The 19,395-nt window shown below is 38.4% G+C and overlaps 1 protein-coding gene across 2 annotated transcripts; it reads right to left on the bottom strand.

The window, feature by feature from the left end:
• Window positions 1-3,369: 3,369 nt before the first annotated feature.
• On the bottom strand, window positions 3,370-10,699 carry CLEC4D (C-type lectin domain family 4 member D). Of its 2 annotated transcripts, XM_036301387.1 has the most exons (6): window positions 10,440-10,698; window positions 8,570-8,650; window positions 7,273-7,359; window positions 6,443-6,594; window positions 4,270-4,385; window positions 3,370-3,964 (listed from the first exon to the last, which is right to left on the bottom strand). In XM_036301387.1, exons 1-6 carry the CDS (start codon window positions 10,465-10,467, stop codon window positions 3,817-3,819), a joined length of 612 nt encoding a protein of 203 aa, XP_036157280.1. In that variant the 5' UTR covers window positions 10,468-10,698; the 3' UTR covers window positions 3,370-3,816. The 2 variants fall into 2 exon arrangements, with proteins under 2 accessions (XP_036157280.1, XP_036157281.1); XM_036301388.1 differs by lacking the exon at window positions 7,273-7,359 and having other exon boundaries at window positions 10,440-10,699.
• Between the last annotated feature and the right edge of the window lie 8,696 nt (window positions 10,700-19,395).

Raw genomic sequence — 19,395 nt, 5'->3', positions numbered from 1 at the left:
TCTCTGACTGGCTTATTTCACTGAGCATAATGCTCTCTAGGTACATCCATGCTGTTGCAAATGATAGGAGTTCTTTCTTTTTATAGCTGTGTAGTATCCCATTGTATAGATGTGTTACAGTCTTTAATCCACTAATCTGCTGATGAGCACTTAGGCTGTTTCCACATCTTAGCTATTGTAAGTTGCGCTGCTATGAACATAGGAGTGCATGTGTTTTTTCTGATGGGTGTTTCTGAATTCTTGGGATATATTCCTAGAAGTGGGATCACTAGGTCAAATGGGAGTTACATTTTTAATTTTTTGAGAAAACTCCTAACTGTTTTCCACAGAGGCTGCACCAGTTTACATTCCCACCATCATTGTACTAGGGTTCCCTTTTCTCCACATCCTCACCACTTGTCATTTTTTGATTTGTTAATGATAGCCATTCTAACAGGTGTGAGGTGGCACCTCATTGTCATTTTAATATGCGTCTCTCAGATGATTAGTGACTTGGAGTATTTTTTCATATGCCATTTGGCCTTCTGTACGTCTATTTTTGAGATGTGTCTATTTAGGTCCTGTGCCCATTTTTTAATTGGATTGTTTATCTTCCTTTTGTTAAGTTGTATGAGTTCCCTGTAGATTGTGGAGGTTAACCCCTGATCAGATGTATCATTGGCAAATATGTTCTCCCATGGAGTGGGCTCCCATGTTATTTTTTTATGGTTTCTGTTGCTGTCCAGAACCTCTTTATTTTGATGTAGTCCCATTGGTTTCTTTTCCTTAATTTCCATTATCCTAGGAGATGTATCCATAAACATATTGCTATGAGAGATGTCTGAGATTTTGCTGCCAATGGTTTCCTCTAGGATTTTTATGGTTTCACATCTTACATTTAAGTCTTATCCATTTTGAGTTAATTTTTGTGTATGGTGTAAGTTGGTGGTCTGATTTCACTTTTTTGCATGCATCTGACCAATTTTCCCAACACCATTTATTGAAGAGGCTGTCTTGACTCCATTGTATTCTCTTGTGTCCTTTGTCAAATATTAATTGAGCATAATGGCTTGAGTCAGTTTCTGGTTTCTCTGTTCTGTTCCATTGGTCTACATGCCTGTTCTTGTGCCAGTTTCTGGCTGTTTTGAGTACAGTGGCTTTGTGGTATAAAGGCAACAAATTGGAAAGGAGGAAGTAAAACTTTCACTATTCATAGATGACATAATACTGTATGTAGAAAACCCTAAAGACTCCATCAGAAAACTACTAGATTTAATAAATGAATTCAGCAGGACGTTCAAAAAAGAGAGAGCGGGAGATATACACAAGTAGAAGAATATGCCATGTTCATGGATTGGTAGAATCAACATCATTAAAATGGCCATAGTACCGAAAACAATCTATAGATTCAATGCAATCCCTATCAAAATACCAAAGGCTTATTTCACAGACCTAGGACAAATATTCTGGAAATTTATATGGAATCAAAAAAGACCCTGAATAGCCACAGCAACCTTGAGAAAGAAGAACAAAGTTGGTGGGATCACAATACGAGATATTATCATGTTATACCACAACCATTATTTTGTTGATTTTTATTACATAAGAAACTTTTTTTTGTCATTTTAAAGCTATTTCAAATTATGATACATCTATACAATAAAACACTATTTACTTATAAGCAACCAGGTATAGAACAGTTTCCAAGGTATATTGTTAAGTAAAAAATGCAAGATGTTTAAGACTATGTAGATAACGTTTCCATTAGGGTAAAATATTGTGGGTTATATATCTACATATGTTATATAACACATATAAACATTCATTGAAATATAGAAACTGACCATGTAGTTACTCAGAAGAAGCATGTAGAAGACTGGAGCTCAGGGTGGAAGAGAGATTTATTTTATACTTTTATTAATGTTTTTACTATTTGCTTTTTAAAATATTTACATTACTTTTTTGAAGATAAAAACAGTATTTAAATTTCTTTGTCCTTCAAACTTCTAGGACTACCACAGCGTACTAAACTAATTAGCATTTATTTTTATGACATTACTATCAGTTGTGTCAAAGAAATTTTGGTGAATAGAAAAGATGTCATGAGTGTTGAGAACAGAATGAAAGGGACTAAGGTTGGAATCAGCGATGCCAATTAGAAGGCTGTTGCAATTATCCAGTTAAGGAGATGGTGGCCTTGTCTTTGGTGGCAGCCATGGAAGTAAGGAAAAATGATGTACACATAGATGTATAAAATCACAGAGGGGTCCTAGCTGGTTTGGCTCAGTGGATAGAACTTCAGCCTGCGGACTGAAGGGTCTCAGGTTCCAATCCAGCCAAGGGCACATACCTAGGTTGCAGAATTTATCCCCAGTCGGGGATGTGCCCTGAAGGGTGTCCCAGATCAGGATGGTGGTAGCGCTTGGGTGCCTGGCCAGCCTGGATGAGGGGATGATGGCTGTTTGCAGCTTGTCACACCCCCTTCAGGGTGGGGGTCCCCACTGGCCTGCCGGGCCAGTCTGGGTGAGGGGCTGAGGGCTGTTTTCAGGCTGGCAGGCAAGTGAAGCTCCCAACCTTTCCTTTTTTCTTTTCTTTTTTATTCTGGAATTTATTTACCATCTATGGCTGTCACTGGAGCTGAGAGCCGGCTCCAGCTTGAGGCCTCAGCTGCTGAAAGCAGGGATCTGGGTTTGTTTGGGTTCTATAATTGTAACATTGTTTCGGTCCTGCTCGCTCCAGCTCTGATGGCTGAAAGCAGGATTATGGGTTTTTTTCAGCTTCTATAATTGCAACATTGTTTCTTAGAGTGCAGCTCAGAGGCTGGCAGTGGCAGGCGGGGAACCTTGGCTTCCTCCATCGCTGGAGCAAGCAAGCCTCCTGTTCGCTTCAGCTGCCTAGCTGCTGGCCGCCATCTTGGTTGGCAGTTAATTTGCATATCGCCCTGATTAGCCGATGGGAAAGGTAGCGGAGGTATGGTTAATTACCATGTTTCTCTATTATTAGATAGGACTAGAGGCCTGGTGCATGAAAATTTGTGCACCCTCTCATAGTCCAGGAGTCCTCATAGGATGTCCTACTGACGGCTCCTGGGAGGAGCGGGCCTAAGCCGCAGTCTGTCCTCCCTCTGCGGGCAGTGATTGTGCCAGCTGATCAGGGGACGGCATCGCCCCCATCACCCTGCCATTGCCACCTGGCCTCCCACTGTGAAAGGCAACCGAACGGGCGGATCAGGGGATGGTGCCAGCCCCCTCCATTGCCCCTCTGCCGCCACTGGTTGCCACCATCCCCATCGCCGTTCCCTCCCTCTGCCCACTGGCACGAACCTTGGCTGGCAGGGCGCTGCCTGCTCGCCAGCCCCATCCCCCATTGACTGGTCATTTCACTGTTTGGTTGATTTGCATATTATGCTTTTTATTATATAGGATATTCATTTCAGGTGTACAATATAGTGGTTCGACATTTTTATGTCTTACAATGTGAATATTTCACTAAATTTTAAGAGTTAAGATTTGGGGTAGAGGAAAAAATAACTAAAACATTGCATCGTTTAAGCCATTCTGCTAAATGTGTAATAAATGCACACCAATAAATTCTTTGAAATCCTATCAAGAAAGCAAAATTAATGAAAACTGATTTTCATAGAAGAGATTATTCCTTCCACAAAAGCACTAAACAAAAACACATTATCTTGAATGAATTGAAAAAATAAGTCCCATCATGCCTGAAAGTGTTCTATTTTCTAGTATGTTTTCTCTATTCCAGTGGTGCATGTACATTCTTCCCTAGGCTAATGGGTTCTTCTCTTCTGTCCTCATCACAGGAACCTCTTCATAACGTTCAGGTGAGTATTCTTCCAGGTTTCTTACAAATCCTACTTGCCTCAAAGTTACAAGAAAGATTACTCCAGGCCCATTTGTTTTGGTCATTAGCAAGGACAACACAATTTTCCTTCTGATGATTATTGGGTTCACCCTTATGCCAGAATCTGAAATGAAAAAAAGTATATGTAATACACACACACACACACACACACACACACACACACACACGGTGTGTGGCAGGGGACTATGCAGAGAAAATCACCCTAAATGCCCTTAAGTGAGAAATTTAGAGCTGCCCTGCCCTGCCCAATACAAGTGTAGTAGTAGTTTACTAGTATAAAGGTTACACAACACATGGTGCTGAGTAAGCACTTTTACACTGGTATGCTCCACCCCAAAATGAATTCTGCTTGCTACCTTCTTCCCATTTTTGCCTATAAAACTCTTTCATCCCAGTCAATATACTCACTCCATATGTGGGTTAAATGGCGTCCTGTTCACCCATTGCCAGAGGCCTTCAGGATTCTCATATGACAGTCCCAGGAAATATGAAAATCGTCTATCCAAAAATTGAGTAATAAAGTTCTGTATAAAAAAAATTGTAAATTCTTATAAATTTATTTGCACTTATCATGTGATAGATGATAGGAAAAGAGGAAAGAGGTTGAATAGATTACTACTGAAGCAAAAAGGGTTGGCACCAGATGGATCTGTTTTCATATCCTGCCTCTGCTGTTTACTATGTACTGTTAGAAAGTGCTTTAGTCTCACCAAACCCTAGTTTTCTTATCTTCAAAAGAGACAATTCCACTACTGCACTGAGTTATTTTGAAGATTAACTGAGATCTACTTAACAACTACTTAACAAATATTTAATAGGATCAGATTATCAGGAACTTTTGGTTTTAAATTTTCCCTCTTTAATTGTATGTATATTTTATTAAATCCCATTTTATTCAAAGAGTCTGCCTATAGATTGGAAAGCCATGAAAACAGAATTCTCCAGGAAATCCTTCTGATCAGCAAAAGGGTAGAATGTGACTTATGGTACATATATGGAAATATATTACATAAGAAAATACATTTCAATTTTTACATTAAGATTTTTTTTTTAAACTAGAGGCCTGGTGCACAAAATTTGTGCATGGGAGGGGTAGGTATCCCTCAGTCTAGCTGGCACCCTCTCCAATCTGGAACCCCTTGGGGGATGTCCAACTGCCAGTATAGGCCCGATTCCTGTGGCCTAAACAGGGACCAGGCCTAAACCAGCAGTCGGATGTCCCTCTCACAATCTAGGACTGCTGGCTCCCAACTGCTTGCCTGCCTGCCTGCCTGATTGCCCCTAACCACTTCTGCCTGCCAGCCTGATCACCCCCTAAACACTCCCCTGCCAGCCTGATCAACGCCTAACTGCTCCCCTGCTGGCCCAATGCCCCTACCTGCTCTTTCCTGCTGGCCCCGTCACCCCCAACTGCCCTCCCCTGCCTGCTTGGTTGCCCCCAACTGCCCTCCCCTGCCTGCTTGGTTGCCCCCAATTGCCCTCCCCTGATGGCCCGATTGCCCCCAATGGCCCTCCCCTGCTAGCCTGTTTGCCCCCAACTGCCCTCCCCTGCAGGCCTGGTCTCCCACAACTGCCCTCCTCTGCTGGCCTGGGCACCCCTAACTGCCCTCCCCTGCAGGCCTGGTCGACCCCAACTGCCCTCCCCTGCTGACCTGATTGGCCACAACTGTCCTCCCATGATGGCCACATGTGGGCTGCCATCTTTGACCACATGGGAGCGACCATCTTGTGCAAGGGTGTGATGGTCAATTTGCATATTACTTCTTTATTATATAAGATTATAACCGTACATCTGAATTATTTTTTCTATGCTTTATCCTGTAGCTCTTTTAGTGTCAATTAACCATTCATTTATTTACTTATTATGACAGTTATTAAGACATAGCCAGAGTGCCTAGCACTGTGCAGGACATTAGTGATACAAAGATGAGTAAGGCATGGCCTCAGCCTTCTACAAAGTAGAAATCATTGGAAGAAATGGAGTATTAAAAAGATAATTGCAGGACACTAAAGTAAGTGCCATGATCACACAATGCACAAAGTACCATAAAACACCTTCAACTTAGAATATGGAGGGTGGAGTAGGGAAGATGGTCAGGGTAGTTTTCTCTAGGAAATACTACATGAATGACATCTGGAAAGATCCAAAGAAATTGGTCATATTAATTAAATAATAGAGGACCCAGTCAGTGTGGTTCAGTGGTTGAGCATCAACCCATGCACCAAGAAGTCACTGGTTCAATTCTCAGTAAGGGCACATGCCCAGGTTGCAGGCAGGCTCCATGCCTGGTGGGAGCTGTGCAGGAGGCAGTAGATCAATGTTCTCTCTCTCTCTCTCTCTCTCTCTCTCTCTCTCTCTCTCTCTCTCTCATTCTCTCTCCCCCACCCCTTCCTCTTTCTCTAAAAATAAACACACACACACACACACACACACACACAAGTAAGGGAGGAAGAAAAGGCTTTCCAGGCACATGGAACAGATGAAGCAAAGGCACAGAAGCATGGTAGAGCAGACAAAGTCCTCTCTCTCCTCTAAGAGATTCAAAGCAGCAGAGAAACTGATGGGAGCCTCCCAACATACCTGCTCAGCTTCTGTGCTGATGGTGACCAGGTGGGCCCCTAGCCCTGTACAGTTCCTTCCACTCTCCACCCATGTCTTGTTGTCATGAAAAGGAAAATAGCAGCTGGACTGGAAGGCTCTCCAGCCAATAGGACAGCAATTCCAGGTGTCCCCTCATGAGAATATTGAAATAGAAATTAGTTACAAAGGAGCATTCATCTATACCAGATTGCATAACTCTTCTACTATCTAGTGTCCAGTTACCATTTATGGGAATAATATCAAGGTTACCAAAATCATTTTGTTTCCCTTTCAAAAAATATTCCTAATTACATTTCAAAATATCTTCTAAGCAAGAGTATTAAAATCATGTATTAACAATAAGAAAATTACAACATATTCTCTTAGAAGGGATGATTATTTTTCAATATCCCTGCATCTATTTGCATTTACTTTTAAAGTGTTTTCATAACAAAGCCTTTTACAGGACATTTTATCTAATGGGTGTGAAGAACCTACTAAAACTCTCAAGCGTTTCCCCATTCTTCAAAATGAGACTTTATAAATTCCAGAATAATAAAAGCGATAAAGACGAGAGTCGGAGGAAACAGTCCTTATGATATGTCTGAATCAAAAGATATGGAATTAAATTATACATTCTCCATTTATTTGATGACAGTCATGAGAAATAGTTCTATCTCAATTACTGATGTGGCCTCTTGTGCCATATTCTCAATCATGTTACTTTAATCTCTCCTGGTTGACTACAAATCTACTCTAAATCCGATTGTGAATTTTAATGGAAGTGGAAATGAGAAAGAAATTCTCTTATGTGTCTCTGCCACCTGTACCTTTCAGGTCTGATTTTTCCTCAATGCATGTCAGCTTGGACATTCCAGTGCTGCTTTTCTTACAGCGTAGAAAGTTGGTGTGGGTCACTGCCAAGGAGAAAAATAGTTTGTTTCCTTTCCCTATATAATCACTTAATTTGGAAAATGGGAGCTGACTGCTCTAATCTTTCTCTTATCCTAATAGGCCCTCACATTCTCTTTTTTTCCCCTTTGCAGTTCCTCTGTTGTAGCTCCAAGTGAATTGGTTGAAAGATATTGTTGAAATTAATATTTTTATTATCATACTAGAAGCCTGTTGCATGAATTCATGCATTTGGGGGGGGGGGGTCCATTAGCCCAGCCTGTGCTGTCTCGTAATACGGGACCTCTCGGGGGATGTCCGACTGCCACGCCACCCTCTGGTGGTCAGCGCATGTCATAGAGAGCGAGCGAACTCCAGGTCTCCTGGTCGAACTCCCAAGGGGACAATTTGCATATTAGGTATATATATATATATATATATATATATATATATATATATATATATATATATGATCCATTTTGTGCTTTATGGGAGTAGTTTTTCAAACCTTTAGTGCATGTGCTTTTAAGCATATTTTTTTATTAGACTTGGTGTTAGAGTGGCAACTTTTGGTAAACACTGGGATATTTCTACAGTTTTATGAGCCTTTTTGTACATGATATGAGACAGGAGACCAATTTCATTTTTAAAATCATCAATGGTATCTACACCATTAATTGAATAATACTATCCTTTTCCTATAATACTGCCATTGCCCCTTCTGTTTTATATAAAGAACTTATATATGCAGAATCTGTAACTAAGCTTTCTATTCTTTTCTTTTGGTCTATTTGCCTTTATTTGCACTTATAATGCTTTACTTAAAATAACCTTATACAAGGTCTTGATATCAGAAATAACAGGTCTTCCAACTATTCTTTTTAAAGCCAGGCTTTTAAAAGTCCGTCTGAAAGTTGTTTCTTTGTTGGTTACTCTTTACTCATACAAGGCAGCCCTTTGCAGTCCTACTCCAAAATGAGGGCTGATTTTACTGGTCACCAGCCTTCACATGTATAGATAAGGGTCTAAATTCTGTCTTTCATTTCCCAACACAAGGCAGCAGCAGCAAAGAATAGCAGATCTAGCATGTAGCTCTGAATGGTAAATCCAAGACCCTGAAGACATTATAGGATGATTTGTTGAGGAACGTAAAGATAACAAAATGTTTGGCACAACTTCATAAAATTTGTTTAGGGAAATAATTCAAGGAGAAGTCTACTTTTGCTAACAACTTACCCAAACAATTTGCAATAAAGCAGGCACCAAGAAGTGAGATGAAAACAATAGCAATGACCCAAGTGAAGTGCTGGCCTCCTTCTACCAGGACAAAAAGAAAGATAAATAGGTTACCCCCTTTTCAGCCCCAAGAGCTAAGGAAACTAATTCTATCAAGGAACAAGCTAAATATGAGATCATCCAAAGATATTTTAGATGTGGAGAAGAGCTTAAAGATTTTCCCTGAATAAGTCAATTTCAGGGTTTATAAATAAATAAAGAAGTAAATAAATAAAATGTAAGCTTTTTTTAATAGGAAAGGCTTATTATAAGTAAGACACAAAATTCAAAAATTGTAAAACATTGATAATTTGGGTACATAAAAATTAAAACTTCTGCCTGGCTGGAGTGGCTCAGTTGGTAGGAACATTGTCCTGTACACTGAAAGGTTTCAGGTTTGATTCCCTGGTTAGGGTATGTACAGAAGGCAACCAGTCGATGCTTCTCTCTCACATCAATGTTTCTCTCTCTCCCCCTCCCTCTCTCTAAGCATGGTCTTCGGTGAGGATTATAAATAAAAAATTAAAATTAAAAAATAAAGCTATGATATCTTTAAAAATATAAAAACTCCTATATAACAATATTAAAACAAAAGGAATACCTGGAAAAAATTATGTCACAATATTAATATCCAGACTATATAAAGAATTTTTTAAATTAATTAGAAAACAACAAAAATTTGATGAAAATTTAATTTGTTGATATTACAAATGGCATTAAACAAATAAAAATATGCTCAATCAGAGAAATGTAAACTAAAATATCATGCTATGATTTTTTCACATATCAGAGTTTTTAAAGTAAATTAAAAATATAACATCTTAGGTAAGAAAATAAATGCTACTGGTGAACTATAAATTAGAAAGCCATTTAGACAGATTGTTAGCAACATTTATCAATTTTTAAATGCATTATATTTGCCACAACAATTTCATTTTTATTTTTAATTTCATTTTTAAATTATAGTTTATATTCAGTGTTATTTTGTAGTAGCTTCAGGTATACAACATAGTGGTTAAATAATCATATACTTTACAAGTTTCATTTTTAGAGATTTGTCCTATAGAAATAACTAAATTTATTTCTATTAAAGGATATTCATTGGAATACTTTGGAAATACAGAAAACACTGAAACCTAATACTTATATATGTATTGTCAATAGTAGATATTTTAAACTATGATGAACCCATATGATAGAATTCTATATGGCAATTAAAATAGTCATGTATACCAGTATGTATTGTCATAAGAAATCTCCAAGACCTACTGTTGCATAAAAAAAGGTTTTTTCAGGACCATCATTCATTATGGATTCACTGAAGTTTGCCATGGTGTGGTGATGAGAGAAAGTGAAACATTAATTTTAAAATAAGATATTTCTGCATATGCTCTATATATTTCTCAAAATATTATTCAATGTTCTCATAATACACATCCACTTATGTCACTTTAGTAAAACATAAAATGGGATGAAGTTAAAGCCTCAGGAACAGCCTTAGTCAGGATGTTTTCTATATCTTTTCTCACTTTCCTTTAAAAGAACCTTCCCAAATTACTCTCTTCCCTTCCATCTTGTTTTTCTTTTATACTTTATATACTTTAACTCCCCTCTTGGCCTAATTTATGTTTTACAAAGAAGTTTCTGTTTCCCAGTGTATTAGGATTTATTTATAGCCTTTTTCTTCATCAAAGTCATTCTTATTTTCTTCCATCTTCTCCTCCCCATATCATCATTTTCAATCTTCACAACTACAACTATCAATTTTATTTTTAAATCTTAGTCATAATTTTATCTGCCTCTTTAAAATTGAAAAGAGAGAAGTACTCACGTTTATTTTGAGATCCTTCTTGCCCCATTGTGTGTTAACTCTCTTGCTGTCCAGTGTTTGGGAAAAACAGATGCCTCTTATATTTTTTCCAGGGTATATTTCTGTGGATAAAATAATATCTTCAGAAACACTTGAGATTAAACATCAGTCTTACTATTCTGGTGAGACTATAAAGCTCTCAATATAAAAGACTCGACTCAAAAGAAGAAGTCTTTCTAAAGATGAGTTTCCTTTGATTCACTCTGAGAGATGGAGCAAAGAAAAAAGGAAATTGAGAAAGCAACATCCAAAAACAGTTAGTAGAAATTTCCATAAGTATCTTGAGATCAGTAATTATGTATCGTGTGGAATTATTCAATTTATTTTTATCTATCTAAACATAAAAATTAGCAGTACCATAACAGAATAATCATTATACCTAATAAAAATTGAATGCATCTGACAGACTTGGAACAGTTGCTGCTGCTGCTGCTAAGGTTCCAGCATAGGTGTAAGAAAAAGGGTGCTTGCACTTTCTGTTCTGTCTGATTGTGGCAACCAACCTTGAATGCGGGGATACCGTAGAAAAACATGGAGCTATTACAACTCGAAAATTGCCTTGTAAACAGTCAAAGAGCCTGTTTTACTCCAAAGAAGAATCTAAAATACAAGTTTACAAGTGAAAAAATATTGATGAACATGCTTTCATTTTTCTCTTTTTCTGGATTTTATATTTTCAAGGCAGTTACATGCTTGAGGTAAACTCTGCTCCAGAAAGTCTTCTGTAGTTAGTACGTTGTGGCCAAATGATAAAAGACAATGTGACCAATGATCAAAAGCTTTTAATGCACACAGTGTATATACATTGTATGTAGAGACATAAAAACCTTTGTTTTGTGTTGAGAAGCTATTGATTAATTTGGTGGTGGAGCTATTGATTAAATTCCAAAATTTTTATAGATGAGAGAAAATAGTATTGTTACTGCAAAGGAAATAAAAGTGTGACATCCTGTGATAAAGTCACCATCAGGGTCCTTGACTTCATCTACTGTCTCTCATGCACTGAATGTTTTTGTCTTTCCATCACTGTGCTACCACCCTGATCTCAGATTTCCCAACTTTCAGAACTGTGAGAAATAAATGTCTATTGTTATATAACACCTGATTGCAAAAAAAAAAGTACAGACTAAAATAGCCCAACCAGCGTGGCTCAGTGGTTGAGCACATGGAACATTCTCTAGGATAGGTTATGTTAGGCCACAAAACAAGTCATAATAAATGTAATAAGATTGTAATCATATCAAGCATCTTTTCCAATGACAATGGTATGAAACTACAAATCAATAATAAGAAAAACTGAAAATGCACAAACATGTGGAGTTTAAACAGCGTGGTACTGAAAAATCAATGGGTCAAAGATGAAATCAAAAGAGAAATCCAAAAAAATCTTAAGACAAATAAAAATGGGAATACAACCTACAAATATATGTGGGATGCAGCTAAAGCAGTTCTAAAAGGAAACTTCTTAGCTGTAAACGACTACATGATAAAAAAAAAATAGTTCTTTGAAGTAAAAACAAAATTTTTAGAAATTCAAACATGCATTTAAAAAGTGGCATATAAATCAAATCAAGCTACTAAATCCATTAAGATTTTGACCAGACAACCCTTTCAGATAATCAAACTAACTTACAGTAACCAAGCCCAGAAATGGAGATAAGCATATGGAGTGCGAGCTTCGGAGGCTTGCTAGAGTGAAGAACCTCGGATATCTGTTATTGAAAATTTATAAATTTTTGAAAAGTCTGTAGATAATTTAGAGCACCCCTTTCTATTAGGCTGTGCAATCTCTTCTACACCACAGGTTACTGGTTTTTGCCATTTTTCACTTTGATGGCCTTGGTCGAAGACTGTCCCACAGTGTCTTACAAGTGAATTTTTGCTCTGAAGTGAAAGAAACAGTTCAGCCTCAAATCTTATTGTCCAAATTTAGCAAAGAAACTGTTCCTTTGCCCTCAGAGTTTTTGGATTCATACAGATGACAGAACCTAAAAAAGGATATATAGAAAATAAACATAACGGGGAACTACCTGATGAAAAACCAGAACTAGGAAGGAGATGGAAATAAAACTAATCATTCAGTTATAAAAATTTAGTGATAATCTACTATGATGCTAGACCAGTGATGGCAAACCTATGGCACGCGTGTCAGAGGTGACACGCGAACTCATTTTTTGGGTTGATTTTTCTTTGTTAAATGGCATTTAAATATATAAAATAAATATAAAAAATATAAATCTTTGTTTTACTATGGTTGCAAATATCAAAAAATTTCTATATGTGACACGGCACCAGAGTTAAGTTAGGGCTTTCAAAATGCTGACACGCCGAGCTCAAAAGGTTCGCCATCACTGTGCTATACACTTTGTAGACTGTAGGAATATAGCAAGGAACATTGTCTTTCACTAATTCCACAATATACTTACTATTTTCCAGGGACTCTTCCACACTCGGGAAAAGGCAGTGGCTGAATAGGTAAAAGTCACCTATTCTAGCATGTCCTAGATGATGAGTAGAAGTTGTCTCCCATGTCTTCCTAATTAGATGAAAGAGAGTTTCTTTCAAATGTGACAGAGACTCGGTACTTTACAAGATTTTTGTGTCATTCTTTGTTCTAAGATAATTTTATAAAAAGTTAATGCATAAAAATGACAAACCAGTAGTCACACACTCAAAATATTTTAAAAGAGCAAACATCAAGAAAGGACCTTAATAATAGGAACAATCTCCTTGAGAGAAAAAAATAAACAACACACACACACACCTGAATTAATGCATGGGACACATAGAAAAAAAAGACATAATCTTAGACCATTCTTGGCCCAAAAAGGTCAGAATCGTGTAAAAGTTCATTGACTAAATTGAGCCTCTCTAGAATACATGGGCACTAAATCATGGATGTCATATATAATTAAGTGCTAACACTTTAACCAGGTAAACATAAAAGTGTGGCTGACAAAAGGTAGAAATCATTCTCATTTTAATAGAGATATAACAAAAAATAAATGAACAACCTCTAGCAAGGGAGATGTTTTACAGACAAGTGAGAATCACACCTTAATTGTGTTTTTCCTGTGGCTTAAAAATGTTTTTCACATATTTATTCAATTGTTCAATCATTTATTCATTCATGCTTGAATTCAACAGGTTTCACTCCAGACCCAGTGTGTCCTCAGTGTCCTAGTGCACCCTAGTGTCCCGTAGAGGAGAACACATTAAATAAAATATGAGTTATTCCCTTACGGAGCTCCATTTCCACATGATTCTTCTGGTTACTCAAGCAGGAAACTTCGAGTGAAGTATTATTAGATAACACCCAATCCACACTTCTAACTTAAACACAAGTGGGGGACAGCTCAGCAAGGTATCACTTACCTAAAGCATGGGCCAAGAGCTTTTCATTCCTTTTTGACACCACAGTCACTCTTGTGAAGATCAGGTTTTTGTTCTAGGACCAGGATTGAAGGCAGTGGTGTCCAACATGGGATGTACAAGACAACTCATCAGGGGCACAGGAAGAAAATATTTTCATGTATCCTTATATTGTATCTTTTATTGGTAATATGTTTTACATAAGATGTATAATGTTAGTATTATATATATTAGTACACATGTGTACTTTATGAATCAATAAGTACACATATGTTATGTGCTTTAAAAATAACAAAAATAAGTGAACAAATATATTATTTATAGAGTTGCAAAAGCAGCCAATAAATTAATAACCAAAGCAATATAATCAGGCCAACTCAGAAACTAAGCAAAGCTGAGTTTGTAAGAGGTTGACATTGGTCATTACAACTGCAAGAGGCTGAAGAAAAATGTGGCTGACCAGTATGCTTTGTAGACTAATTCCTAACAAGGTAATCTGACAAGTTGTATCTGATTCATTATCCAGATCCCTTGTTGGATCTGTAGTATGCCCCCTGCCCATTCTACCCTGACACCTCTTGGTAAAAAAAAAAAAAAAATTAATACAAGTAACCCAACCATACACCTTGGAGCATTATGAAAAATATACCTCTAAAGCAATAAGTTAATATGTATTGGTATGCCAGGCTCTGTTCTAAGCACTGAACACAAATTGCTTAATCTTCACAAATTGCAAATAACATATACAAGTCTTTTGAAAAGTTAAAAACTTGCCTGAGCTCCCACAGAGAATGCTAGACCTGGAATTCAGATCTAGGTAACATGGCACTCAGACCCATACTGTTGTTAACCATACGTTACAGTCCTCTGAGAAAAGGACATTTTATCAGGTAAAATGCCACTGATAAAACAAGCACTAGCTTGCAGATAGATTTAAAAACATAGGTTAACAGTAAACAAAAACACATCTAGTATATAAATCATGACTATACTACACTAAAAAAAGAATTTACGCAAGAGGCAGAGAAAGGAAAGTTGTACACCAACTCCAGTGATGATGAAAGCAGCAAGCACACAAGATGACACCGCAGCAACACACCAATGACTCAACGGGGACCCACAGCTTCCTCTTTGGTGGAGCAAGTAAATAACACAAATCTGGGGAATATGCTTTTCTGAGAGCAGATAGGCCAGAGTAACTGAGAAACTAGAAGCCAGACTACAGTCAAAGACATTCAACAGAGAACTTTTGTCAAGTACTATAGACAGCATCCATACTTCCAGGCTACTGACTGGGTTTATATATAGAAAATGGAGTGCCTCTAAAGGGCCATGAAAATATTTGGGGGAAAAAAAACACTAAATTTTTTCCAAATTAGGTAAAAACCATAAACACACATATTAAATAAGTTTAATACACTCAAAGCAGGATGAATATCAACATACACACAAATAGAAGTGTATCATACTAGTAATCAAGCTGCTTTAAAAAATAGTGAGAAAATCTTAAAAGCAACCAAAGAAAGAAAATACATTATATACAGAGGAATATAGTAAAGAAAGATGATAGACTTCTCAACAGAAATTGGCAGGTTTTATAAGGATGTACACAGATTTTTTTCATTTGACTCAGCAATTTCACTTCTAAGAATTTACTCATGATAAATGAAAACATATGCTCAAAAAACATTGCATATAAACATTCATAGCAGATTTATGCATAGTAGGTGAACTCTGGAAGCAACCAAATGTCCATAAACAGATAAATTGTGTTACATTCATACAGAGGAATACTACTCATCAATAAAAATGAACTTGTTAACAGCTGAACAACAATAGAATGTTACCAGCAATCTCAGTACTTGAGCTCTGGCTAAGAAAGAATTGAGAGACAAGACTCAAATACAAGCAAAAGTTTATTTAGAAAGCAACAGAGGTACAAGAAGTGAGCTGTGGAAAAAGTGAGCCAGGTGGGCTGCATGGGCTCAGGAAATAAGTTACAGAAGCAAAAAGTGGCCTTTGGAGCTAAGGAGAAAGAAAGGCAAAGGTAATGTGCCTGGGGGAAGACTAAAGGGGGAAAAGGCATGGGCATGCTCCAGAGAAAAAGAGCACCTCTGAGAAGGGGGTGGGGAAGGTACAGGTGTGGGAGAGAGAGAGAAATGGGTCTTCCATCCCAAGGTTTTCTTTTTGCTCTCTAAAAGCAGAGGTCTTAGGGTAGATCCCAGGGAAGACTTTAATGAAATATTCATCAGCTTTCTAAGTGTGTCTTTTAGGGTTGTGGTCTTTACTGATTGGTTGGCACCAAGGGAGGGGTCACTAGTCATCACAGCTGGTCCTGATGTCGGCCATGGCATTGTCCCACCTGGCCTTGCTGCTTTTTTGGACCTGGAGCTGAAACACAACTGAGGCTTAGATGTTATTTCTAGTTTGACCAAAACTCTGTGATCAACAGACCCAAGGTTCTACTTCCAAGATCATTTGATGCAAGTCAGAACCTTATTGTTCTGAACACTTAAAAGAGTAGTCATGCAAGGGCTTGTATGGGAATAGTTTAAAGCTATTCTCCAGCCTCCTTATTCCTCCTTTAAGGGGGTCTACCACATGACTACCAACATGCCGTGGGAGGAAAGTTCAGGGGAGGGTCTGAACCATATGACCAGTGATAAGCTAGGGAAGGAAAAGTCACCCTACGGGTGAGTTATCACTGCACAATTGTTTGCTGCTAGGCGCTCAGGGCTGTCTGCCCTGGTGACCTTCCATACATGGCCTATTTTTTTCTTCTCTGCTCTTGCCTGTCTAACTGCCTAATACATTCCCACTTCAAGGATGCTTGGCTCTGATTTCCCTAAGAGAAGGGGTGTCCTGCTGAGGAGAAGCAAAGTTTTCCTTCAGAGCCAAGTGATCTTTGCTTTTTGTAAGAGGATCAATGAGACCTGGGCATGGAAGGAGTTTGCGATGGTCTCTAGAGTTGTTAAGAAGCAATATCCCTGGAGCACAAGTAGGCTTTGTACCCCAGTGGAGAAAAATCATGTTATAAATCTCAATAATTCTAAGTCAAAAAATGGGAGGAAAATTGGTTTAGAGAGCTGATGCTAAATATCTAAGAAAACTAGAAAAATTCAGAATCCAGTTCAGTTCACAGGTGAAAAATAAAACTTTGAAGACAATTAACGGAACCAGAATCTAATATCCACAACTGTGCATAATAGATTCTATTGAAACACAGCATAAACACAACAAGAATAGTAATTAATCCTATAGGCTCTCTTAAACCTGCTTTGCTGGAACCTCATAAGGAATCTACAGATTGCACTTTAATTAGCCTCTCAGGATGAAGCAGCCAAGCCACACAGTCAAAGCACCCAGAGACCTACCTCCACCTCCAGGCTGCCTGTTAGGCATAGTCACTGAAAGAGCCTCAAGTTGTACACCTCAGCAGGGTATAAGCTCCCTCAGAGTGGGGCAAGAGGCATTCCAGTGGGTGGGGCTATTGCTTCCCCCCAGGTTGCTGGGGCATGGAAGGGAATGCTCTGCCAGAGAAAGATGGCTTCTGCCATATATGGCAATGACAGCATAGGGATCCTGATGGCTGACTCTTCAGCTCTCTCCCCAAAGACAACAACCCCAGACTCTCCTCACATGGCTCTAGTCCACTCTGCCCTCCCTCTACCATAGCCTAGGATGAGCGGCTGCGAACAAAATTTTGGTGCATTGGTCCTTTAAGAGGGTGCCTGCTCCTCTAAGCTGCCTCTCCCATGCAGAGGAAACTTCCACTGCCTTTCACAGATGGCTGTTATGTCGGTGCATTTCCCTGGTTCTGGTGGTCTAAGACCCCACACTTCTCAGGGGGAATGCCCCCTGCCCCACAGCTGAGATATCCCTCCAGAACTTCAGGTGTAGCTTGTGGGAGCCCCACCAGCTCTCTCCTGCCTCCACATATTCTATCAGTCTTCATGTGGCTTCTCTCCAGCTAGCCTTTTTTTTAATAGCATACAAATTATTTTTAAATATGATTTTATTGATTTCAGAGAGAAAGGAAGAGGGGGAGAGAGACAGAGATGAGAGAGAATCATTGATTGGCTGCCTCCCTCATGCCCCCAACTGAAGATTGAGCCCACAATCTGGGAATGTGCTCTGACCAGAATTGAACTGGTGACCTCTTGGTTCATAGGTCAAAGGTCAACCACTGAGCCATGCTGGCCAGGCTCTCCAGCTAGTCTTCAGTTAGTTATTTGGGATGATTTTTCTATAATTTAGTTGTAACTCCAATTTGGTTCTGGGAGGATGTGAGTGTAGCTTCCACCTAATCCAGTGCCATCTTAGATCAGTATCTTAGACTCTTGAGAAAGGATCTGATGCTTTAATTGCTTCTACTGGGGAGAACTAATTCATCAAAGGACAGTATTCAAGTGTTGCTTTTCTCTCTTGGCTATCTACAGGAATGTGAGAAGGAGGTCCTTTTATTCTGCATGTAGCCTACACACTTCTCCCTAAAAGGGGTTTCCATTTTAGACTTGGAGTTGGGAGAGTACTTTAAAAACTTTTTTGACTAAAAATCCAATCCATACTTTTTTAGTATAGATTTGCCAGTAATAAAGCTAGTATTTGGGTTCCTTCCTGGTTCCTTTATATATTTCATAAATTCTCCAGAATTCAGAAATGAGAGCGGTGTCACTAATCAGCACCTTTAAACTTTAACAAGTAGGATTTGATAATAGATTAGATGAAAGGATGTAGTGTGTAAGCACCTGACAGTTGGACTTTTTTATTGTAATGCAAGTGCCTTAAGTGGTTGAGCTAAGGCAACCACCTCAAAGATTTCTGATGGTTATTGATAAAGGTGTCTTGGAATCATAATAAGAACCACAGGGTCAGGTACAGCCACAACACTGGTTTTCTCAGTGGCTGAGTGACAACCTGTGAACCAGAAGGTCATGGTTCAATTCCTGGTCAGGGCACAAGCCTGGGTTGCTGGTTCGATCACCAGTAGGGGGCATACAAAAGGTAGCCAATCAATAATTCTCTCTTATCATTGATGTTTCTATCTCTCTCTCTTTCCCTCTCCCGTCCTCTCTGAAATATTTTTTTTTTTAATAAAATAAAAGTGAAGATGTCTGTGGAGCCTCACTGCAGGCCCAGATGAGTGCCTTCAGGAACTCCTAGCCAATAACATTACTATTGGTAGACTGAGACAGCAGAAAATAGGGGGTAAAGAAAGGAAAATTGTTGAGAATGATTCTTAGATTTATAGTTTGGGCATCTGGGTATATGTTGAAACTACAATGGGGAATACTAGAAGAGACAGTTTTTTTTCATAAATTCTAGGGCCTCTTTTCAAGATGCAAAGTTTGAAATGTCTACTTATAATCTTCAAGTGAAACAGCAGGGCCTACTTATTTGAAACTCAGAAAGGAGGTCAAACCAAATAATTTGAACATTAGAACAGGAAGTCTAATTACTCATGAAAAAGTGGTCTCTTTCAGTAGGATGGCATTTCACAAGCAAGTCATAAAAAAACCAATTTTCCATTATGAAGAATTTTGAC

This window comes from Myotis myotis, unplaced genomic scaffold (assembly GCF_014108235.1).
Source record: "Myotis myotis isolate mMyoMyo1 unplaced genomic scaffold, mMyoMyo1.p scaffold_m19_p_3, whole genome shotgun sequence".
Taxonomy (NCBI): Eukaryota; Metazoa; Chordata; class Mammalia; order Chiroptera; family Vespertilionidae; genus Myotis; species Myotis myotis.
This window is presented reverse-complemented; position numbering and strand designations above follow the sequence as displayed.